Source organism: Pleurodeles waltl, chromosome 7 (assembly GCF_031143425.1).
Source record: "Pleurodeles waltl isolate 20211129_DDA chromosome 7, aPleWal1.hap1.20221129, whole genome shotgun sequence".
Lineage (NCBI taxonomy): Eukaryota > Metazoa > Chordata > Amphibia > Caudata > Salamandridae > Pleurodeles > Pleurodeles waltl.
Genome location: NC_090446.1, coordinates 1,342,102,016 through 1,342,127,891, shown reverse-complemented (window position 1 = coordinate 1,342,127,891; position 25,876 = coordinate 1,342,102,016). Strand labels below are relative to the sequence as shown.

The 25,876-nt window shown below is 45.6% G+C and overlaps 1 protein-coding gene across 1 annotated transcript in view; it reads right to left on the bottom strand.

Moving 5' to 3' along the window:
- Positions 1–25,876, bottom strand: part of LOC138246277 (galactoside alpha-(1,2)-fucosyltransferase 2-like) — a 71,617-nt gene that overhangs the window by 13,887 nt on the left and 31,854 nt on the right. Inside the window, exon 2 of the mRNA XM_069200712.1 lies at positions 13,739–13,835. Within this exon, the coding sequence (XP_069056813.1) occupies positions 13,739–13,746 (8 nt within the window). The 5' untranslated portion in view covers positions 13,747–13,835. The remainder of the gene's footprint in view (positions 1–13,738; positions 13,836–25,876) is intronic.

The following is a 25,876-nucleotide window of genomic DNA, read 5'->3' as shown; positions in this document are numbered from 1 at the left end:
TGTTCTTTTAGCATTTGTTGCCCTAAGTGGAAAGGATATGCCCAGATGTGGGTCCCGTCCTCCCTTATCATAGTGGATTTAAGCTAGCCTGGCTGAGGAGGGGTGATACCCTGAAACCAGTCCTAGAATGTTTGTTTCCAGTATGGGAAGACCTGGCCTGGCAGTTCAGGCTGGTTTGTTTCCATGGGGAACAGGATCAAAACTGATTTGTATATGGCTGGGACCAAACTGGAGTGGCATGGGTAGCAAAAGCACAATGGATTTAGGCCCAGATCTCTGTACCTGGGGTGAATGTTTGACATTGTTCAGCATTCTGTTCATCACTTGTTCTGTATGCATTTGTCAACCTAAGTGGGAAGGTTATGTCCAGACGTGGGTCCCGTGCTCACCATGCCACTGGATTCAAGCTAGCCTGGCTGAGGAGGGATGATACCCAGAAATCGGTCCCAGAATGCTTGTTTCCAGTCCTGGGAAAACCTGGCCTGGCAGTTCAGGCTGGAATGTTCCCATGGGGAACAGGGTCAAGACTGATTTGCATATGGCTGGGTCTAAACTGGAATGGCATGGGTAGCAAACAAAATTATGGATTTAGGCCCAGATCTTTGTATTGGGGTGAATGTTTGACATTGTTTAGCATTCCGTCCATCACTTGTTCTTTTTGCAGTTTCTGATAATGGGCATCTCCATAGGATATAATGGGATCATAATGTGGCAGATGGGATATGCGTCACGTTTGTGACAGAGTATTCCCCTCTGCCAACTTCTAAATCAGGTCTATCATCTAAAAACATTAACATTTATCTTATAAATACAGGTAATCAGTCAGCAATAGCCTATAAAAAACTTCCTGATCCTGAGTGCACTACTTACAAAATTGACTAAAGACAGGCAAAGAGCATCATGGAAAAGCTGCCGTTAAAGGATAATTGCTGGCCTGCATTGTCTTATGTTTAAGATATCAAGTATTGGTAGCAAGTACCCTGGGAACTGTATAAAGTTTACAAAAAAACTAAAATGAAGTGCACTCTGAAAAAACTGATTGCCACAATGACAAAACTGAATTTTCACAATCTAAAACGCACACTTAGGAATTTAAACTACATCGAATTAGAGAGAATCTATGTTGCGAGTTAACCACAAAACAAAGGTGGAGTTCCAATGTCGCAAAAGCCAATATAATGGAATCATTGCTCACCAAAGGTTTACAATAAGTTCTAGAAGCCCTTACTTCTCAAAGTGATTAAAAACAAGTGCTTAAGAGTAACTTAGGTGAAGGCATATTTTGACTCACGATTGCTAAATACTTCAGAGGCACCCAGATGGCAACAAAGCTTTTTAATAGTATAGAGCCGGGGAGTCCATGACACGTACTCCAATGACAGTCACATACTATTCCCCTTGTAAAACTGGCCTCCATCTTCACCCAAATTGAGGTGAAAAACCACCTTAGTGGTATTTTAATTAAGTTCTCCAAATAAAAACTACCACTTCAGAGTGACAGATATAGGAAGAGCAATTATGTGAGACAGCCACCATCCTTCAAAATATGCTTTCAGCCTTTTTTATACTACCTGTACCTGAATAACTCCAATAGACCAGTTCCATAAGAAGCCATAGATAAGCATTTTTTTTTTCTAAACTGTCATAATCTCCCTGATAGGCTTTACAACTAATTCTGCTGCAAACCTGAAAACTGCTTCTATCACTCTATCAAATTGTTTGAGAGCTGTGTCTAATCTTATCCCTGAACAAGTGAAGGTCCGAATACACCCCACTTGCATACCAACAATGGTAAGATGGCATCTTTTCACAGTTTTGGGCCCAGAACTCATAATAAAAGATGTTCCATTTGTTTTCAAATCCAGCTGATCCATAAAAAGAGTAAACGCATCAAGTAATTTCTGCAGGTCATTAACTGTCCTTGCTATCAGGATTGCATCATCCGTGTTCAGCAGTACCGGGATTGGGCATACACCCAACTGAGGCATGTCCTGTCCATTTGCCAATAAAAAGTTCTTTAGATCATTAACATAAAGGGTGAACATGAAATCTGTCAGTACCCAGCTCTGGCAAACTGCTATACTAATTTGAAATATTCAGACACTGTTCAGCTGCCCCATGTCCTTGCTAGATGACATTGGTTAACCAATAGAATAGAATTCTGCTCTGCCCAAAGTTCCAGTCTTGCAAGAAGGATTCTACCCAAAATTTTGAAGCTCGAAACAACCACAGGAACACCGTATGGGCCAGGGGCTTTGCCGTTAGGACTCTTTATTTCCCAGGATAACTTCCACAGCATCAATATGAGTGCTAGGTCGAGTATTCTCTGCCTCAGCCACCTTCTTTACAGGAACAAGAGGAAGCATCAGGCTGAAAAGAAGATAACAAATTTGTGAAGTGGTCCACCCATCTGCAAGCTGATACTAAGGTTACCACTCGAAGGTGTGGCACATCACTGAAGAACAGCGCATTTATAACCTTCCGAAACGCACCACTGTCCCAAGTTGCACTTGCACTCTCTCAAACCCCTCTCCCTCTGATTTGGATGGACCATTATCTACTGTCACTTACGCTTCCCTGTTCCTCTCTTCCCCTCATCAAACCTCCATAAATTCAACCTCTCGTCAATCTCTCTCTTCCTATCTGTGAGGAGTCTGGTTTGTGTCCAATATAAAACTTTAGTAAGTGGATTTCTACTTCCTTAGACACCATATTACCAACTAAGACTGTTGTCAGAAGGATTAATCATAAGGCCAAACCATGGTTTACACCCCAACTGCTTCAATATAAAAAAAAGTGCAAGCAACTTGAAAGAATGTGGAGGAAGGACTATGTCATCTCCTTTAAGACACAATATAGGGAGGTGATTAGACTTTTCCATGCAGAAATCAAACTAGCTCAAGCAGTATTCTATACATACAGAATTTAACAGTCTACAAACTCCCCTAAAGAGATATTTACGATCCTCAAAGAACTTACCCCAGCTTTTGTAGCATGCAGTTGTTGAGCCTTTGTTAAAAAACCTAAACTTGACCCAACTCTGCTGAGCAACTATAGACCTATTGCTCTCCTTCCTATTGTGGCGAAGGTAGCTGAAAAACACGTTAATAACCAACTAACATGTTTCCTTGAGGACCACGAACTCCTACATCCCTCACAAATGAGTTTTAGACCACAACATAGCACAGAGTCAGCTCTATTAGCCGTTATGGAAGATACTCGCCAATTACTAGATCTAGGTGGACATGCAGCCATCATCCTATTAGACCTCAGTGCTCCATTTTATACGGTAGACCACAGTATATTACTTCAAAGACGTTCAGTCATAGAAATGGAAGATGCTGCATTAAGATGTTTTTCTTCCTTCTTGAAAGATAGAACTTTTCAAGTCCTTGACCGCTCTTTCCTTTCCAACACATTCTCCCTTACCTGCGGGGTCCCACAGGGCTCCTCGTTGAGCCCCACTCTCTTTAATGTGTATATGTCCCCCTTAGCCAAAATAGTTGAACCAAATGGTCTTTCCTTGATATCATATGGAGACGATACCCAGCTGGTAGTTTCTCTTTCGAATCCCAGAAGCACTGCCCAATCTAATTTATCCTCCTGTCTCGCTGATGTAGCAAGATGGATGAATATCTCTAAACTTAAACTCAATGAAGAAAAATCTGAAGTAATGATAGTAGCAAACCACGCTCTCCTTAAGTCTCCTGCTTTAGCAATGGAAAACCTTAAAAATCACCCTCCTCCCAAAGAAAATATAAAGACCTTAGGCTTCTGGTTAGATCCCCGCCTCCCGATGGATTATAAATCCAAACAGCTGGCAGCATCCTGTTTCTGCTTACTAAGAACCACAAGGAAAATCTTCAACATCTTACATTTTATGGTCGGAAGACTCATTATTCAGGCCGTGATATTGTCCCACTTAGACTATGGCAACTCCCAATTTCTTAGCTCTCCGGGCCATATAATAAAGAGATTGCAAGTTGTGCATAAGGCTGCCGCACGTTTGCTTATGAACACACTGTAGGAGGCTGGACTGGCTTGTAGTGAGTACCAAGGGGTACTTGCACCTTGCACCAGGCCCAGTTATCCCTTATTAGTGTATAGGGTGTCTAGCAGCTGAGGCTGATAGATAATGGTAGCTTAGCAGAGCAGCTTAGGCTGAACTAGGAGACGTGTGAAGCTACTACAGTACCACTTAGTGTCATATGCACAATATCATAAGAAAACACAATACACAGTTATACTAAAAATAAAGGTACTTTATTTTTATGACAATATGCCAAAGTATCTTAGAGTGTACCCTCAGTGAGAGGATAGGAAATATACACAAGATATATATACACAATAGCAAAAATATGCAGTATAGTCTTAGAAAACAGTGCAAACAATGTATAGTTACAATAGGATGCAATGGGGAAACATAGGGATAGGGGCAACACAAACCATATACTCCAAAAGTGGAATGCGAATCACGAATGGACCCCAAACCTATGTGACCTTGTAGAGGGTCGCTGGGACTATTAGAAAATAGTGAGAGTTAGCAAAATAACCCTCCCCAAGACCCTGAAAAGTGAGTGCAAAGTGCACCAAAGTTCCCCTAAGGACAAAAGAGTAGTGTTAGAGGAATAATGCAGGAAAGACACAAACCAGCAATGCAACAACTGTGGATTTCCAATCTAGGGTACCTGTGGAACAAGGGGACCAAGTCCAAAAGTCACAAGCAAGTCGGAGATGGGCAGATGCCCAGGAAATGCCAGCTGCGGGTGCAAAGAAGCTTCGACTGGACAGAAGAAGCTGAGGTTTCTGCAGGAACAAAAAGGGCTAGAGACTTCTCCTTTGGTGGACGGATCCCTCTCGCCTTGGAGAGTCGTACAGAAGTGTTTTCCCGCCGGAAGGACGCCAACAAGCCTTGCTACATGCAAATTGTGCGTTTGGCGTTTTTTGGACGCTGCTGGGGCCCAGGAGGGACCAGGAGGTCGCAAATTAGACCTGCAGAGAGAGGGGACGTCGAGACAGACAAAGAGCCCTCACTGAAGCAGGTAGCACCCGGAGAAGTGCCAGAAACAGGCACTACAAGGATGCGTGAAACGGTGCTCGCCGAAGTTGCACAAAGGAGTCCCACGTCGCCGGAGACCAACTTAGAAAGTCGTGCAATGCAGGTTAGAGTGCCGTGGACCCAGGCTTGGCTGTGCACGAAGGATTTCCGCCGGAAGTGCACAGGGGCCGGAGTAGCTGCAAAGTCGCGGTTCCCAGCAATGCAGCCCAGCGAGGTGAGGCAAGGACTTACCTCCACCAAACTTGGGCTGAAGAGTCACTGGACTGTGGGGGTCACTTGGACAGAGTCGCTGGATTCGAGGGACCTCGCTCGTCGTGCTGAGAGGAGACCCAAGGGACCGGTAATGCAGCTTTTTGGTGCCTGCGGTTGCAGGGGGAAGATTCCGTCGACCCACGGGAGATTTCTTTGGAGCTTCTGGTGCAGAGAGGAGGCAGGCTACCCCCACAGCATGCACAAGCAGGAAAACAGTCGAGAAGGCGGCAGGATCAGCGTTACAGAGTTGCAGTAGTCGTCTTTGCTACTATGTTGCAGGTTTGCAGGCTTCCAGCGCGGTCAGCGGTCGATTCCTTATCAGAAGGTGAAGAGAGAGATGCAGAGGAACTCGGCTGAGCTCATGCATTAGTTATCTAAAGTTTCCCCAGAGACAGAGACCCTAAATAGCCAGAAAAGAGGGTTTGGCTACCTAGGAGAGAGGAAAGGCTACTAATACCTGAAGGAGCCTATCAGCAGGAGTCTCTGACGTCACCTGGTGGCACTGGCCACTCAGAGCAGTCCAGTGTGCCAGCAGCACCTCTGTTTCCAAGATGGCAGAGGTCTGGAGCACACTGGAGGAGCTCTGGACACCTCCCAGGGGAGGTGCAGGTCAGGGGAGTGGTCACTCCCCTTTCCTTTGTCCAGTTTTGCGCCAGAGCAGGGGCTAAGGGGTCCCTGAACCGGTGTAGACTGGCTTATGCAGAATTGGGCACATCTGTGCCCAACAAAGCATTTCCAGAGGCTGGGGGAGGCTACTCCTCCCCTGCCTTCACACCATTTTCCAAAGGGAGAGGGTGTCACACCCTCTCTCAGAGGAAGTTCTTTGTTCTGCCATCCTGGGCCAGGCCTGGCTGGACCCCAGGAGGGCAGCTGCCTGTCTGAGGGGTTGGCAGCAGCAGCAGCTGCAGAGAAACCCCAGGAAGGGCAGTCTGGCAGTACCAGGGTCTGTGCTACAGACCACTGGGATCATGGAATTGTACCAACAATGCCAGGATGGCATAGAGGGGGCAATTCCATGATCATAGACATGTTACATGGCCATATTCGGAGTTACCATGGTGAAGCTACATATAGGTAGTGACCTATATGTAGTGCACGCGTGTAATGGTGTCCCCGCACTCACAAAGTTCAGTGAATTGGCTCTGAACAATGTGGGGGCACCTTGGCTAGTGCCAGGGTGCCCTCACACTAAGTAACTTTGCACCTAACCTTTACCAGGTAAAGGTTAGACATATAGGTGACTTATAAGTTACTTAAGTGCAGTGTAAAATGGCTGTGAAATAACGTGGACGTTATTTCACTCAGGCTGCAGTGGCAGGCCTGTGTAAGAATTGTCAGAGCTCCCTATGGGTGGCAAAAGAAATGCTGCAGCCCATAGGGATCTCCTGGAACCCCAAAACCCTGGGTACCTCAGTACCATATACTAGGGAATTATAAGGGTGTTCCAGTAAGCCAATGTAAATTGGTAAAATTGGTCACTAGCCTGTTAGTGACAATTTGAAAGTAATGAGAGAGCATAACCACTGAGGTTCTGGTTAGCAGAGCCTCAGTGAGACAGTTAGGCACCACACAGGGAACATATACATGCACACCTATGAGCACTGGGGCCCTGTGTGACAGGGTCCCAGTGACACATACATATAGGCCACAAACCTATGAGCACTGGGGTCCTGACTAGCAAGATCCCAGTGACACATAACAACCATACTGAAAACATAGTGTTTTCACTATGAGCACTGAGGCCTAGCCATCAGGATCCCAGTGAGACAGTGAAAACAGTGACAAACATCCTGACATACACTCACAAACAGGCCAAAAGTGGGGGTAACAAGGCTAGAAAGAGGCTACCTTCTCACACACACCCAGACATCTGTCTGCCAACCTGCACTGGCCTCTCTTCATTGGCTTCCCATAAAACAACAGATCAATTTCAAGGCCATCTGCATGATGCATAAAGCCCTCCATAACAAGGGTCTGCAGTTTCTCAGGCAATGTATGTCACCTTATGTCCCTCAAAGGGCACTTAGATCCTCCACTGCCTCGTTGGTTAACATACCCTGTTTAAAGAAAGCAACATAGAGGAGCAGCTCTTTCTCAGTTAAAGCCACATACCTCTAGAATTCTCTTCCATTGGAACTTCGACAAGAACAGCAGGAATCTTCCTTTCGTAAGAAAATGAAGACATTTTTATTCTCAGTATAGGCTCTGCTGAGTTTATGGTCTATCTTCAGCGCTGGGAATCCCTCGGGTAACCATGCGCTCTAAAAATTCATTAAACTAAACTAAACTATTGTGTCAACTGTACGCAAGTGGCAGCGTCTTTTTAAGCTCATTAAGCCCATGAGTACCAGCTTTCAGACTACCCACCAGTGTCTCTTTCTCATAAAGTGTGCACGTGTGATCCTCTCACACTGTTCACCAGCAACATCTTTTCACACAGTACCCAAGTGTCAACTCATTCCACTGCCACGAGCTAACTTCTCACATAGCCCATCAGTGTCTTAATTTTTTAAACCATGCCATACGCCACACAGCCCACCTCTGCCTGTTTATCATAATGGCTCCTGTCAGAGCTCTCTTGCCCTACGTACAAGTGTCAAGTTCTCACATAGCCCACTACTGCCAGATTTTACAAAGCACCAGCGTAAGCTTCTCAAAATGCCCACCAGTTGCATCTTCTCATACAAGTGTGACCTTCACCATAGTCCTACGAGAGCCATCTTTACATTGTCCACCAGTGCCGGCTCCTCCTACTGCTTATTAATCTCAGCTTCTCACACTAAATGCCAGTGCCCACTTAGACTATTGATGACCGTGTGCAAATTATCACACCATACACCACTGCCAGGTTCTCACTCTGCCCACCATTATCAGCTCAGGCAGCATCCCTTCCAATATCATTGTATCACATTGGCCACCACTGTTATCTTCTCATACTGTTCACCTGTGCCAGATTTTCATACTGCCCTCCAGTATGAGCTCTATATTGCCTGTATGTACTAGATTCACTCACTACACACAACTGCCAGATTATGTCACTTCCCTCCAGTATCATGAGTACGGGCCTCTCACAAAGCATACCAGGGCCATCTTTTTACACTCTTGTCAAGCATGAGCCTCTCATATTGTGCACTGTCACATTGTCGTGCTCTCGTGCTATGCATCAATGAAAGATCAGGCGTCCTACAAGTGTGACCCTCTCACATTCTCACCAATGATGTTCTCTCATAATTCTTACAAGTGCACCTTCTCCCGTTCTTCATCAGTGCTTCTTTTTCACACGTGTGCAGTACTGTCAGAATTTTACAATGCCAGGAATGTTTTCACCTCAACCACGAATAGCAAATTTCACCCATTGACCAGGGCCGATTTCTCACAATAGCCGCTGGTGCCAACTATTCCCATTGCCCACCAGTACCAGCATCTCACAATGCCCACCAGCCTCTCACACAGTGATTGCTAGCTTTATGCATAGCCCAACAGTGCCCGTTTCTGACACTCACTGCCATTGACAACATATCTCACTGTCCCCGTATCAATTATTTACAATGTTTTCACTATGATGCCTCATTTCCATCTTGTCAAACTGCTCACCTGTATCAACTTCTAATGCTGCCTGGAAGTATGATTCTCCTGCACTCAAACCAGTTACAGTTTCTCACACTGCTTACACATCTGTGCCTGTCACAGTGCCTACCAGTGCAAGCCCACTATTGTGCCTAAAGTAAGCTCATGTGGACAGTGTGAGGAACTGACACTAGTGGGCAGTGTGAAAAGCAGGCACTGGTAGACCGTCTGTAAAACTGGCATGTGGTGGATGTATTGAAAAGATGGCACTAGTAGGCTATAAGAAACTCGTGCTGGTGGTTAATCTTTTTCAGCTTCTAACACTGTCTACTTCAGTGTAAGGTTCTTAAGCTCCAGAATCTCGCAACATCTACCCAGGATCTTGTGCACTGCACACAGATTTCATCTCCTAATACTATTCACCTCTATTGGCTTCTTACATTGAAACCTATGCTAACTTCTCTCACTTCTCTCCAGAACCAGCTTCTCACACAGCTCACCAGTGCCAGTGTTTCACACCAGCCACCAGATTACACTTTGCAGGTTCCTCAAATTGCTCACCATTCTCAGCTTTTCACACTGCCCACCTGTGGTCACTTCTTCACACCTCGCCAATGCCATTTTAAATGCTGCCAACTTACAACAGCGTCTGCCACTGTTCACCCATGCTAGCTTTTGTTGCTGGATCTCTTGTCAACTTCTAACATGGTCCACATATGCATGATTCACACTCTGTACACTTGTGTCTGCTTCTTACGCTGCTCGCCAGTGCCCACCATGCACATCTTCTGACTCTGCACACCAGTGCCAGTCCCTCACAGTGCCCACCTGGGCAAGCCCTGGCATTGCCCACGCTACCCAGTAGGGCCACCTTATTAAAGTGCCCATCACAGCCAGCTTGTCACACAGCCCATCAGCTCCTGCTCCTTACAATGCCCAACAATATACTTCGAATCTTGTCAAGGACGGATTGAGTGGATTTTAGAGACCACGGATCCACCTCTGAGGCTCCCATCATGTTTTCCATGAGGGATGTACAAGATTATAGTACGGCAGCTGTCAACAAGGAGATGCCTTTCACCAAGATGTCCTGAGCGGCATCACAGACCTTAAGGAAAATCCTCACTGGGTGACAGCTGTGCCTCTACAAATTCAAAGCAAGCTTTATCGACTACAGATTAAATGCTAAATCGGAAGCACACATAACAACACGTTTTTCTTCTGTTCATGCTTCTTTTCAACTATATTTGTCTTTCTCATACAATAGTTGACATGCTTACATTACAGAGTCGTTACTGGTTTTATATTGGCGGTGAGAACCCAGATAATTGCCGTGGCTTTTTTGGTATCTATACTCAAAGGGAGACTGAAAAGTCTACATCACAAAACCAGCTTGGGTGATAGCAATGAGGAGCTCACTACGAATATTAAAAATTGTCCTGTCATGCATACGGAGTGGCTAAACAGATGCTCACCTTATCTTTCTTTTACACCCAGTCTCTTCACAATTCTCACGCTGTGGGTAAAGCATCTTCGAGTGGTTTCAAAATGGCTGTCTTGTATACTTTCTCCGTACTCTGAAATGTCATTCTCTATTGTTTTTTATGTCGTTTTCTTCCACTTCAACTACATACACATACTACAAACTATTATTTGCAAGTTTGGACAAATTAGATAGAATGAACTGCCTTGAAAAAGCTACAGCAAGCAGGAGCGAAACACGTGCTGACTTTTCATTGGCTCAAGGAGAAGGTTAGCAATATAAATAAACCTCATATGTCAAATGCGCAACAGGAATGTAGAATCAATGGCAAAACTATCCTTTATTAACTATTAAAAATACAGATACAATATATGGACTTACTAAATACCATCCATGCACACAAACAGAAAGAAATTTCAAAAAATGATCAGATCTTAATCAAGAAATGACTGTTAATGGGTGCGTCTGTCTTGACATGAGATGATTATATGGTTTTACCGCCTTGCTTTTAGTGGAATGAAGATATTTTAATAGGGAGTTTGTTGAGAGTGATTGTTTATGGACTTCATCGACAACAAATGGGGGTAAGACGGGTGCGAGGGTGTGACTCTAGAACAAGGCTGATGGTGCTTCTTTCGTGACTGCTTAGTATACACCCCTTTATTATTCAACCTGTATTGTCCATGATACTCGCATTAAACTCTCCTAAGCCATAGGGTATTATGGGCACATGGACTAACGCCGGATCTGGGCGTATTGGGTGAGAAACATGACAACGATACAACAAAATGTGGTAGGGTGACCACCTGGCATTGATGAAAATTCTGGACAGGACTGCAAAAAATTCAGGACAAAGGGTCAAAATTTAGGACAAAAATTCAGGACAAAGGGTCAAAATTCAGGACAAAAATTCAACAACAAACGTCAGTTTTACGCAAGAGAGGCCATGCCTCACTATATTGTCAGTGCATTTATTTACTCTTTTTTAACATAGCACTATTTATTCATTGTGATCTTTTTGTGATTGCCTCCTGGTATGCTACATTCAGGTGCCACATTACGTCCTTGTTCAGTACTAAATGAATGCCCTTCAGTACTGCGTCAAGGCCATCACCCCTACCCAAATCTACCCATTCTTCCTTGAAGAGAAAGTAACAGCACATTTTTTATTGTTTCTGAGCATTTTAAAACCCTAGGCAAACAGTTTGGGAAACATTAGGGTAATTAACCTTATGCTAGTTTAAACAAATTGAACAAAAACATCTGGCTTATCCCAACCGCCCATGGACTTTCAACCTAAAAAAAAATGAAAGAGGCAGGGCAGATCGTGTGGGCGACAGTCTCACACCTAATGTCAGGATGTGAGGTACCCACAACTTGTCTGTAGTCTCACAGCACTAGAGTGTATGTCAGGGACTCTACATTTATCTTACATGAGTCTACTTTGCACTATATGACACTGCACCACTCTGCATTACTGCACTCTATGCCACTCTTTTGTATGCCACTCTACTCCACTCTATGCTACTCTACCCCATGCTACTCTACCCCATGCCACTCTATGCCACTGCACTGTGCGCCAATGCACTCTAAACAACTGCACTGTACGCCACTGCCCTCTACTCTGTACCACTGTACTCTATGTCACTGCTCTCTGTGCCACTCTACTCCACTCTACATCACTGCACTGACACTCTACTCTGCAACATTGCATTCTCCGGCACTGTACTGTACACCAATCTACTATGTACTACTGCTTTCTACGCCACTGCACTCTATGCCACTCTACTCTGCATCACTCCAATCTACGCAACTGCACTCTACAGCACTATACTCTGCTCTGCACTGCACCACTCTACACTACGCCACTGCACTCTGCTACACAAGTCTACTCTGCCCTCTATGTCACTGCACCACTCTACACTGCTGCACTATCTGCCACTCTATTGTATGCCACTCTACTCCATTGCACTCTGTGCCACTCTATTCTGTCCCACGCCACTCATGCCACTGCACTCTAAACCACTGCACTCTACGCCAGTGCACTCTAAACAAATGCACTGTACCCTGCACCACTGGGCTCTACGCCACTGCTCCTATGCCGCTCTACTCCGCTGCTCCTATGCTGCTCTACTCCACTCCTCACCACTATGCCACTAACTTTTAACCATGAACAGCACCCACTCTGGTGTATACCATGGCTAAAACACATTGGCAAAGCCAATAAGTCTTGCATAGACTAGACATACTGGTTTTGCCAATGTTTGTTAGCTCTATGAGGTACAGAGGCCCCTGAAAGAACTGTGAATGTATAAGTCCTTATTCTAAACATGCATTTGACGCCTCGTCAGGGACAGTAGGCTCTATATAAATACAATTACATCATATATAGGTTGCTACAAAATGCACAAATACATTTTGGTTAAATAAAAAAAAGTGCTGCTAAAATATAGATTTGAATAATATAGAGTTTATACCTAGTACTAACATTTTTTATAACACTCCATTAAAACCACACACTCCACAACTCACCTTGGAGCACCATTGCAGTACCTCTCTAAAGGAAAATATATTTCCCATTAGAAAGCTTCAAGTGACTCCTTTGGTTAAAGAGGATGCAGGTTTTCAAGCCCTTTTACATTTGCAGATTTACCAGTTCCCCACATTTGCATTTCTTTAGGGAAGGAGACACCCTGACAAGAAGGTCTGTTTCTTATCTGTCTGCCCCTCCCTCAGAGCACAGGAGACTCCCTGCCTTTCACTGCAGATGGGGAAACGAATCTGCCCATAGTTTCTCCTCCTCGTCCTTTGTCGTTTTGGTGAAAAGCTAAAATTACGGACAAATGCCGTCCGTTAAGCCTTTCATCACGGACAACGGACGGCAGGGCGAAATTACGGGCAGTCCATGAAATTTACGGATGGGTGGTCACCCTAAAATGTGGCAAGATTCAGTGTGGCTAGTTTAAAGCGGTTGTAGTTTGCCAAAGGAAGGGTGACCAAAGGTAGAAGGATGTACAATAGTGTACAATTGGTGTGATGGAAGAGCTACGAGAAGTGCTTAATTTGTAAAATAATAATGCTGATGCCCAAAGCTCTGCTCAGAAACCCGGCCAGCACTAATAAATGTCAGCGAGCCGAATACCAGTGCTGCATAGTCTTGATTCCATCACATGCCTCTTTAATCCACTACCAGACCCTCTCACCCCTTTATCTCACTCTCGCAGGTTGTGCGATTATTCTATCTTCCTCCCTTTTTCTCCTTTGTGTGTTTTCCTTCTCTTGTTGTTAGCAAACTTCTGATGCTGAAAAGGTAAGTGCTGGCCCCCACCAGCTCAGATCAAGAACTGGCTGCAAGAGTGTTCCATTCACACAGTTACCTTCTCATGGCATAGGCCCCTCTACCTCTTCGCGACTCTCCCCGCACTTTGATGCTTCCTCAGTGGTGGTGGCCAACAGTCGCCCACGATCAAAGGTCTGGAAAAAAAACAGAGAAGTCCTTTGTGCAAAGCGTAGCAGTGAGCTTAGTACAAAACTATGAGCTATTGAGAAACACAACCGACAAACTCCATGCAGAGCAAACAGCTCCTCGGACAGACACATCACATGTAGCAGCGAATCCAGGTGCGGATCAATGATTCACTTTAGGAAACTAAAACAAAATCAGAACAGACGTCCGAAAAGCCAGCATCATGCGGATTTTGCACCCTGTCTGTGGCGCTTTAAATCCCCAGCAATCGACAACGTTCTGATAACTGAGAAAAGGAGAAGACGAGCAGAAATTTCCTGGGAAAGGCAGGTTTTCCTAATTCCCACATCAACATGCGAGAAACAATTCGAACCTCCTCGACTTCGAACATACCTGCAAAGGAACTTTCCCAACCTCACAGTGGTGGAAATTCCATATGACCAGCTGACAACTAGCCTCTAGTTGGTGACCTGTGGGTTGGAAAAGGCCTCACTTCACGGACAATCAGTAACATCTTTCGTGTCCAGGCTGGGAGCAGGCGTTGCAAGTTAAACAGAGCACAGCTGAATGCACACACTATGCTGAAATGTGAGCTCGCTTTTACTTTCTCAACGTGTGTGTGGTAGACATGGAGCTATAGGACTGTACATTGTGACCTGCACTTTATACAAGGATCTCTGCCATTCATAGAACACCCTCTGGGCTGTTTTACACAAAATGCAAGCGCAGTGCTCTGCATCGGGCACCTTAATCCTATTGGCTATTTTATGCTGACACCTCAGCTATTTATTACACACAAATCTCACCACCATTAACCGCCGCAACTGAGCTGTTTGCCAGTATCGTGTCCCCGGCCTCAGGCTTGCTGTACACACAGAGATATCCCCGCCCTAAGCATATAAGCTATCTCAAACAAGAACCTGTCATCTGCAAAAACAGGTACGACAGCCTCACTAGAACACTTCCCCCCGCTGGCAATTACTTTGGGGAAAAGTAGGTATAATAACATGTATGTACTAGCAGACTACCGACCAGCCCTTATGGCATCAAACAATGTCTGCCTCCCCTGCCACCAGGTTGTGACTTGTGAGATCACACTGGTCTCCATTATAGCATTGTGTACATAACCTGTCAGATATTGATTCAGTCTCTACCAGAATTGAAAGAGTTCAGAAATTCCGTCTTCAGATCGAAAGTTGGTAATAATACATCACTTTTAAGACGCCTTTTTTTCTCTACTAGCATCTTTTTTTTGTCTCTGGATGAAAGGTCGAGTGCCTTAACTTATTTTATGCTGTACCTTCGCTTTACCTTATGTCCAACTCCTACTTACATTTCTCAAGAAACCCACTCGCCTCAGTCATAACTATGGGGGTCATTCTGACCCTGACGGGCGGCGGAGGCCGCCCGCCAGAGTTCCCCCACCAAAATACCGCTCCGCGGTCGAAAGACCGCTGAGGGTATTTTGGGATTTGCCCTGGGCTGGCGGGCGACCGCCAAAAGGCCGCCCGCCAGCCCAGGGCAAATCATCCTTCCCACGAGGACGCCGGCTCAGAATTGAGCCGGCGGAGTGGGAAGGTGCGACGGGTGCAGTGGCACCCGTCGCGTATTTCAGTGTCTGCATAGCAGACACTGAAATACTAAGTGGGGCCCTCTTACGGGGGCCCCTGCAGTGCCCATGCCATTGGCATGGGCACTGCAGGGGCCCCCAGGGGCCCCGCGGCACCCCCTACCGCCATCCTGTTCCTGGCGGGAGACCCGCCAGGAACAGGATGGCGGTAGGGGGTGTCAGAATCCCCATGGCGGCGGAGCGCGCTCCGCCGCCATGGAGGATTCTCAAGGGCAGCGGAAAACCGGCGGGAGACCGCCGGTTTTCCAAATCTGACCGCGGCCAAAGCGCCGCGGTCAGAATGCCCTGCGGGGCACCGCCGGCCTGTCGGCGGTGCTCCCGCCGACCCTGGCCCCGGCGGTCTCAGACCGCCGGGGTCAGAATCAGGGCCTATGTCCGTGTCCTGCAACTCCTCCTGCTCCATGGATCACTGCTGGGGTCACTGCTGGTGCTTGGCTGTCGCCAGATAATTATGTGACAGTCACCAAGAGGGAAGGCGTGGCCCCTCCCTCATATTGGGGCCCACAAGTGCATATTCTGATTGGGCAGAGGTTGTGTGCTTCCACCAAAAAAGTGCATGCCCTCCACGCAGCTGTGATCATTTTTGTATCCAACTCTCAGGGTCACACACATGGCATTGCCATGCTATTAAAATGTCTTACATAACTAGATGAGGTATGGTGTTTTTCTCTGGCAGCAACACAGATGACAAGAAGGCAGTCATTAACATACATGGATTTTTAGGTCTGGCTTGACAGTGCAACCATCACCTTACCTGTTAACCTACACCACTATTATTAAACAGTTCCTTGCTTCCACGCAAACACATATCTCTTCCCGTGCTATCTACGTGTAATGCTTCACATTACCCCTCAACAGTATTTTAAAGCCAGACATATTGGTACTGCCAATACATGTTTTTATTTTTTATTTTTGAATAGCACAAACTCGGCCCAAGCAACACCATTGCGAGCTTCATGTAATTAAGGGTTTACATAGCAACCAAATAGTCATGTACAATGCTGCCAACCAGGTATTTCTTTTACGCCTCTCATTAAGGTATTGTTACACTGCGGTGACTGGAGCGTTTTCACATGCCTCTCCAAGTGATATTACATGTGCCTGACATTTCCATTAAGAGCTAGAAAATAGCAAATACACACTTTTGTTACGCACCAAATTATGATTCTCTTTGCTCTCAAGAGCACTAGTTTTATCAAGCTCAGAAGGCTGAAAGCTTGACGACATCCACTGTGTTTTAAAACTGTAGCTGCCTGCATGGGATGCTCTACTCACCAGACTACCTCATAGATTACCTCAGCTAATGAAAACTCTGGACATGTAGGAAGATGCCCCGTTGACTTTGCTTGGTGGCTTCATTCAATGCACGTCCTAGAAATAGACCTCCTCAAGTTGGAATCCATTTCTAAGACTCACATATCGAATGTACCATGTGCAGTGGGGGTTTTACCTCCGGCACGCTGAGCACAGTTCATAGATTTCTGTGTATTTTTTACTGTGGTTCTGTACAAAATGGGCAACAGCAGAAACAGTGTCTGATGGGTCAGTCCTAACTGGGAGGCCCTTTAAGAACCATTTCATCTTGTGTCGCAGCCTCCAAATGGATGTTGCTGATGGTATATTTGTCAGCAGAGTCACTCTCTTGAACACCATCATTATCCCCAAAATGTGTCGCATAACGCAGAGACGTGTACATTTTTGGGTCTGGCATTAGCTAATACCTCTTAATATTACAATACGAATAATTGCATAAACAAGCATTCATCCACCTCTCTTCATCCATTGGTCTGTTCTTGTATCATTCACATTTTGCTTCTGCACACTACAGCATACAGCATGGGGCAAGGGGCCAGCCTCCTTCAAACACTGGCTAACTTCACTTTAAGTGATGGCATTTAGTCCTTTGACAAGGAGCACATTAACACACAAGGTAGTTCCCTTCAGTTCCAGTGTTTTTGTTTTTACTTTATTATTACTTTAATGTTGCCTTTGTCTGTAGAGCTACCAGATAAAACACAGGGCACATTCCTGGTTTATCAGTTCCTTCGTCCTGCCAATGCTGTTTTAAATTCCTTTTGAAGTGGTCTTTGTTTACCTGACTGCTGCTTTTCACACCCTACCTTCTCCCCTTCTTCTCTTTTTTTCTGTTCTTCTTTCTTTTAGTCCTTCTTTCCCAAAGACAACATTCTGGCAGCCAATACCAGACTGATTTGCTTTTTTAAGTCTATGTTAACCAAGACATTATGGGGGTCATTACAAGATTGGGGGTAACCGGCGTACGGCCGCCAATGCGGCCGCACTCCCGCGGACCCCATTACAACATCCCCGCTGGGCCGGCGGGCGCAAACCTAGTTTACACCCGCCGGCCCAGCGGGGATACGGCGCAACATAGGAGCCGGCTCCTAATGGAGCCGGTGGTGTTGCGGCCTTGCGACGGGTGCAGTAGCACCCGTCGCGCTTTTCACTGTCTGCTATGCAGACAGTGAAAAGCTGCACGGGGCCCTGTTAGGGGACCCCTGCACTGCCCATGCCAGTAGCATGGGCAGTGCAGGGGCCCCCAGTGGCCCCAGGACTCCCCTTACCGCCAGCCTCTTCCTGGTGGTGCAAACCGCCAGAAACAGGCTGGTGGTAGGGGAGTCATAATCCCCAGGGCAGCGCTGCCCTGGCGGATTATCACCGCCGGGGCTAAAACAGCGGGAAACCGCCGGCCCCGGAGGTGCGACCGCAGCGCTACTGCCGCAGTCGTAATACGGGTCTCCGTACTGCCAGCCTGTTGGCGGTACGGACGCCACATTACCCCCTATAACATTGTTACTTAAAGTGGTTTTCCAACATACTTCATCCACTAGTCTGTGGTTCGGTCATTCACATTTTTCTTCCACCCACTCCAGCATACATCAAGGGGAAATGTTCCCATGACTTCAGCCCATGGCTGACTACACTATGAATTACGACTCGCTGCCCTTTCACAAGGAGCACATTAACACACAAAGGGGGTGATTCTGATTCTGGCGGGCGGCGGAGGCCGCCCGCCAGAATTCCGCCCTCCATTATACCGCTCCGCGGTCAGAAGACCGCGGAGGGTATTATGAGTTTTTCCCTGGGCTGGCGGGCGGTCTCCAAAAGACCGCCCGCCAGCCCAGGGAAAAACTCCCTTCCCACGAGGATGCCGGCTCGTAATCGAGCCGGCGGAGTGGGAAGGTGCGACGGGTGCAGTGGCACCCGTCGCGTATTTCAGTGTCTGCAAGGCAGACACTGAAATACTTTGCGGGGCCCTCTTACGGGGGCCCCTGCCAGGCCCATGCCATTGGCATGGGCACGGCAGGGGCCCCCAGGGGCCCCGCGACCCCCCCTACCGCCATCCTGTTCATGGCGGCTTTCCCGCCATGAACAGGATGGCGGTAGGGGGGGTCAGAATCCCCTCGGCGGCGCAGCGAGCTGCGCCCCCTTGGAGGATTCTTAGGGGCAGCGGAAAACCGGCGGGAGACCGCCGGTTTTCCTGCACTGACCACGGCCAAAGCGCCGCGGTCAGAATGCCCTGCGGGGCACCGCCGGCCTGTCGGCGGTGCTCCCGCCGACCCTGGCCCCGGCGGTCTAAGACCGCCGGGGTCAGAATCACCCCCAAAGTAGCTCTCTTCTGTGCCAGGGAGTACAATGGCAACGTGTACTTTTTTGAGACCAAGATACCATTTTTGGCTCTAGCGAGTGTTTTTGTTTAGATTGAAGAGGGTAAAGCAGCTACCCAAACAATAAAGTTCTGCAAAAACCTTGACAAAACAAAGGCAGAATTGTCCAAAGGCTTGCAGTCAATGCCAGACCTATTGGCTTTGCCAGTGCTTGTTAATAGATGCACCTAAATAGGCAATGTTGAAAAATTAAAGCTTTCAGTGATCGAAGACATTAATTACCCCTAACGTTTGTGAAAAGGATTATAATGGGAAAACATGTGGTGGTGATTAATGCAAGATTTGATAATTATTGAGGTTTGGTAGTCAAGATTCAGGGCATGATCATGCAAAGGCCTCGATTTCTAATCATTGGAACTAGGATGGTAATTGGGAAAATATTGACTTAAAAATACCGGGAGAAAGATATTTAGGTACTAATTAAATAACAAATTATTATTAAATGTTAAGTGATTACTTAAATGGTAATTATGTAAAATGTGGAACACTGATCTATTTTACTTATATTTTAGTTGTGGGATTCCAGGTTTGTGGGGGTATAGGGTGGGAAGTCATTTAAGTAACATTAAATTATTAATTATTATTTGTAAATTATTTACTTGAATTTTACATATGTAAAAATACTTATTTATTTTAATTCTAGTTTAGGTGCAGGCTGCTAGGTATACAGTGGTGGAGGATGGGAAGTAAATTAGGTAATAATTAATTAACAAATTACATTATTTTTACAGTTATATTTTAGGTGCGGGCTGCTAAGTTTGTAGGCGAATAGGGTGGGAAGTTACTAAATACTTGAATAACAATTATTTATTAATTGATAATTATTTTATGGAATAGTAATTATGTAAATTGAGTAATTGTTTTAGCTGTTTTATTACACACACTCATATATATATATATATATATATATATATGTTTCATGTTAATAATTTTTATATTAAGAGAGTCATATTTTTCTACATTCATGGTGTTATTTATATATGTAATAATAATGTGTTTGAAGTGAAGTACTTTCCCTACTCTTGTTTAGACTGCAGTAGGAATATTAAAATTAACCTGTTTGCAGTTCAACACCTTCTGTACTAATGCACTGTTTGGAGCAGGAACAGTAAATTTCATCGCTTCGAAATCCAATGCTTTCCCTACTGCTTCACAGACCTGAGTGTGAATAATAAATGTAACGTCTCCATAGTCCAACACTTTCCCTACCATTGTCCTGTTTGGAGAGGGAATAATACATTTCAACCTATTTGAAGTCCATCCCTTTCCATACTGTTGCACAGACTGGAGTGGGAATAGTAAATTTAACCCCTCCAAAGTCCAACACATATTCCCTACTGTTTTGTTGTTTGGAGTAGAAATAGTATATTTAACTCCTCTGAAATTCAATGCTTTTCCTGCTGTTGCACAGACTGGAGTGGGAATAGTAAATTTCACCGCTCTGAAGTCCAATGTTTTCCCTACTGTTGTGCAGACTGAAGTGGGTATAGTAAATTTAACCCTTCCGATGTCCAATGCTTTCCCGATTATTGCACTGACTGGAGTAGGAATATTACATATAATCCCTCTGAAGCCCAACACTTTCCCACTGTTGCACAAAATAAAATGGAATGGTATATTTAATATTTTCAAACTACAATGGTTTTCATAATTTTGGTAAAATAGATTTTATAGCATTAATTGTTTGTTTATATTTCATATTATTTGTTTTTATGTTGTATTTCGTTTAATGGTTATAGTATTTTTAGTAAATGTGTTGGGGTTTTCATTTTTTTATTATTTTATTTATTGTATTTATTTTCTACAAGAACTAATATATTTTTAACCATACAATCCCCAGGCTCCCCCCAGATAGGGTGCACCCGACCTCACAAGAGGAGGAATGGCTGCAGAGGGAGCAAACCCGGCGTTAAGATCACCAAGCCTAAGAAGAGAAAGATGCCATGATGAAGGCTTTGGCCGAAATGTGTTAACTGATGATTTGGAATTAACTGGATTGATTGACTTGCACCTTGGGTTGAACAAGTGTTTCTTTTTTTATGTATGTATCTATACAGGTTTTTGTTATGTAATTTACCTAATATTCTATCTATTTATATTAAGAAATTGATATTTTTGTGTATCTTTTGCCAATATTAGTGTCAACAATATTTTTTTGAGATTTTTTTTACTTAGCATTGTAAGTATAGGAGCACGATATTGTGGTGAATTATATTTTTGACATGATATTTTTGTCAATGATATTGTTTACCTCGATGTTGTGTCAGTGATCCATATAAAGGATTGGCCATTTTAGCACACACATAGTGTCACATAGTCCTGAAAATGGTGACGTACTGTGGACCTTTGACACTGAAACAGTGATGAATTTTTAACATTAGCACAAAATCCTCTCATAGCAACCTTCTTCACTGCAAATAAGAAGACTTTAATGGACACTTTTTAGGCCAAAGCCTACCCAACAGCAAAGTAGTCTAGTTGCCAAGATATACTGGTGACGTGTGAAAAGCTTACAGGGGAATGCATTCCACCCATTGCTTACCACTGCCTTTGTGTTTTGTCACTTACATTGCTTGCGTTACATTCACTGGATTTATTTGTTTTACTCCATCCATCTTGTCTTTGTTCCTTGGGTGAAGCATAGCAAGTTAATTCACAAATGTTCCCTTTTTGGGAACTCTTTTTTGTAAAGCACTTCATAATAGAGTATTTTTTTTCTTCCTGATGTGCTTCTCTGATGACCCCTATCACTCCACTTTGGTTTCTCTCCTGTGTTCTTCTCCCTCCCTCTGCCCTTCTGCCCTCTGCTGCTCTATGCTTTAGCAGCGTGATTCTCGCTCTTTAGTTTGCTTCCCCTCCCTCACTCTCCATGGGCCATATGTACGAACACTTTTTCCCATAGACACAGAATGGGTAAAAACCTTTGCTACATCTGGCCCCATGTTGCTTCACCCCCAAACCCAACCCCATGCTGCTCCTGTCCCAACATCAGGGTTTTTCCACAGCCTTCCTATTGCTTCCCTCACCCACGTCCTCTGTAATTTTGTCCTCTTGCCCTCCGTAGTGCTTCCGCTCCACCATTACCCCACACTACTGTCTCTTAATTATATTTCTCACTTTGCTCTTACTCCTAAAAAAGCTGAGGACATTTGGATCTGCTTCACCAGGGAGAAAATGACCTGCATGACTCTTGGATCAACTTCGCTGAGGAACTATTGCTGCAGTGCCAATTCTAAAGGGCAGCTGTAGTGCCAAGAGCCCCAGGACCTACGATCATGACCTGGGGCATGACAGTGAAGGAAGTGCGTGGCTCTCCTCATACCAGCTGCGCTCTTGCCCTTCAACACTGCAGAGTGAGTGCTGCACAAGAACAAAGCAGTTGCTCCTTCTCTCTGCTACACAAGTTTTAGATTTGACTCCACAGTTTTATACTATATCACAATTTTAAGTCTTGCCTACAAGACAGCTTTTAGCTGTCTGTGGGTAATAGCCAATTGCGGACTGTTGGACTTTTTGCCTTACGCAGGGTCATCCCCAGTCTTTTTGCCTCCTTCCTCCTGGTTTTTCTGACCTCTCGCTGTTGGCTTTAGGACTCTGAGCACTTTATCACTGCTGACCAGTGCTAATGTGCAGGTGCTCTCCCATCTAAAGTTGGTATGATTGGCTTATACCTAATTGGCATATTTAATTTACCTATAAGTCCCTTGTACAGTGGTATCTCTATACCCAGGGCCTGTACATTAAATACTACTAGTGGGCCTGCAGCGCTGCTTGCGTCACCACTGAAGTAGACTTTCAAACCTGTCTCAGGACTGCTCGCGCAGGGCCTGTGTGCGCAATTTTCTGCCACAGGGACCTGGCATCCAAATTTACTTGCCAGGCCCAGAACTCCCCTTTTACTACATGTAAGTCACCCCTAAGGTACGGCGTAGCTAGCCCTATGGGCAGGGTGCCATGTATGTAGAAAGGCAGGACATGTGCCATATTGCATGGCCTGTCCTGGTAGTGACAAACAGCCTAACTTGGTGTCTCACTGATGTGAGTGCTACCTCCTCATAGGATTGCATTAGAAATGCCCTGCCTTATGTGTAAGGGGTATTGTCTGATTTATGAGGGGTAGCGTAGGCGTGTTTGGTATGGTTGTGATGGTGATAATAAGTGCTGCTTACTGGTGTGGGTGTATTTGTTATTACTATCACAGAAATGCCACTTCTAGAAAGTGCGCATTTATCTGTGCTTATGACTCTGGTGTTTTGCAGCTTGACTCTAATCCACATCTGGGCAGAGTGACAGTTGGGGCTTTGTGCATACTTTTCAGACAGCTTGTACACAGGGAGGGTGGAGGTGTAACAGAGGTGCATCTGCATACTGAATAGTCTTCCTGGGCTGAGAGAAGGGAGAGGCGGGGCACACCTGCATTTGTAAAGACTGTGCCCTTGCTTCACACAATAGGGTCGTTAACCCCCCACTGATGTTTGGAGCCTGTGCTGAAAGGAGAGAGGGGGCACTCCCAGAACCAGTTGTAACTGGCTGGAACCTCCTCTCCCTACCATTGTAAAACACTGTAAGAACTGACTATAAGTACAGGGGAATTTTCCCCACAATTTGGAGACTCTTGGAATCATCTTGGAACTGGACACCAAAGGCTGAAAGGACTCACCAGGAACCGCCATGGACTGCTGCTGCTGTGCTGACCTGTGACCTGCCTGGTCACTGTGAAGGACTTGCCACTTGCTGCCTTTCCCTTGTGCTGGCCTGTAGCTGGGCCCTCCACCTGAGGACCTTGTCTTAAGATTCTGCTCCCCAGGGGCAGGGTGCTGTGGCCCCTGAACCCCTGCATCCATTTCTTCACTAGGGGTGCTTCTCCATGGTTGCGGCTGCCATAGCGCCGATTGCAGCGCGCTTATGGAGCCTTGGGAGCTCGTAGGCTCCTTGCTGCATTGTGCCCCTTTAAATAAGATCACCGCAGCAGCCCGGGAAGCTGGAAGAACACTTGTGCACCGCATCAGGTGCAGGTGAGTGTCTGCTCGGGCCCCAGGAGGGGTCTGATCTTCTTGTGGCTTCACGGCAGGACCAGAGGAAGGCGAGGGGGGTGCCCCCTTCCCCCTGGCCTCTGCGTTAGGAGCAGGACGCTCCTTTTCTGCTGTTATGTAAAATGGGCATTATTGTGCCCCCCCCAGCTTGGTGGAAGTGCCAGTGGAGGCCTGGGGGGCCCCCAGAGATCACGGGTCCCAGGAGGGGCCTGTCATTAAACCGGAGGGGGTGCGTGGTGCCCCTCTCCTGCCCTAAGTTGTTTTTGCTGGCTTTGGCCCCCCTCATGAGAGCCGGTTGAGGCCCTGGGGGGCCCCCAGTAATCACGTTCCCCGGAGGGGCCTGTCTATAAAAGAGAGGAGGTGCATATCGCCCTCCTCTGACCCCAGAGTATAAGGGAGGCCCCCGTTTTGCGCATAGGAGCGCCGGGGGCCCCATTTTTCGCCTTCTAGGCACTGGAGGTGCCTTCATCCAACCAGGTACTGTTTAAAGGACCAATATAGTTGCAATCCAAAGTTCTTTCTACAGACTTTTGTTTGATTCATATGTTACCTACCTGCGTTTAATGTTTTTACATATGCGTATGCAAATTTTCCTTTTATGGACATGCTTGCTAATATGTTTTTTCTAACTTGCCATATGTTTTCTAGTGTTCCTACTATGGGCATTTTATGATATTCTTATGACAAGTGCTGTGATGTAATAACGTGTTTTCCTGACTACTGCTTATGTTGCAGAATACTGAGTAACCTGTGTGTAATGTGTGACTACTGCTAGGTTGCAGAGTAACTAATGTGTAACGTTCTGACAACTGCTAAGGTAGCATGATAGTACTGATATGTGATGTTTGGTCTGATAATTGCCTTGTGTACAATACAGTATATTTTCATATAATCTGGTGTTGTGTTTCCTTTGTGGTGGGGATATTGCATCACATGTGTTGTGTGTGTTGTGCAAACGCTTTATACATTGCCTCCGGGTTAAGCCTGACTGCTCGTGCCAAGCTACCAAGGGGGTGAGCAGGGATTATCTTGGACGTGTAACTCCCTTGCCCTGACTAGAGTGGGTAAGTTCTGCCTGGCTGAGGTGCATACCCTAGCCAACCAGAAACCCCATTTCTAACACGGACCAATGTGTTTTAAATGGGACAGAAAAGTTGGGCTGGGGGATTCTACAAAACCGTTCTAGACACAGCATACTGCCTGACCAGCATTAAGGTGCCTCATTGTGAGTTTTCTTCTATTATATCCAGATATATCACACAAAAGACATACGCCAAAAACATGACAAAACTATTGGCTTTGTTAGTGCTTGTTAGTAGTTTCATATAAACGAGTAACAATAATGATTTTGTTGTAAATATTTAGAATTGGTGATTACAAGTGGTACATATGTGATATCAGACTGTGAGCGCTGGAGATAGGCCAAGGATTGGATAAGCATGTAATCTGAACCTTGATAATGCCCTCTGACTCACACTGCCTTCAGCCTCAGCTCCATGGTCCTCATTCATACCCCATTATAAACACCCTCCCACAACCAGAACTCACCTGGACACCTACATGTGACTCAGTTCACATTTATCATATAAACATTGAAAATCTCAATAGGCCAGCCTTTAAGAGCTGAGACCGCTCAGCTGTGCCAATACTTAATAAAGTCAATTACAAATACAAGAAAAAAATTGCACTAAAGCAAAGAG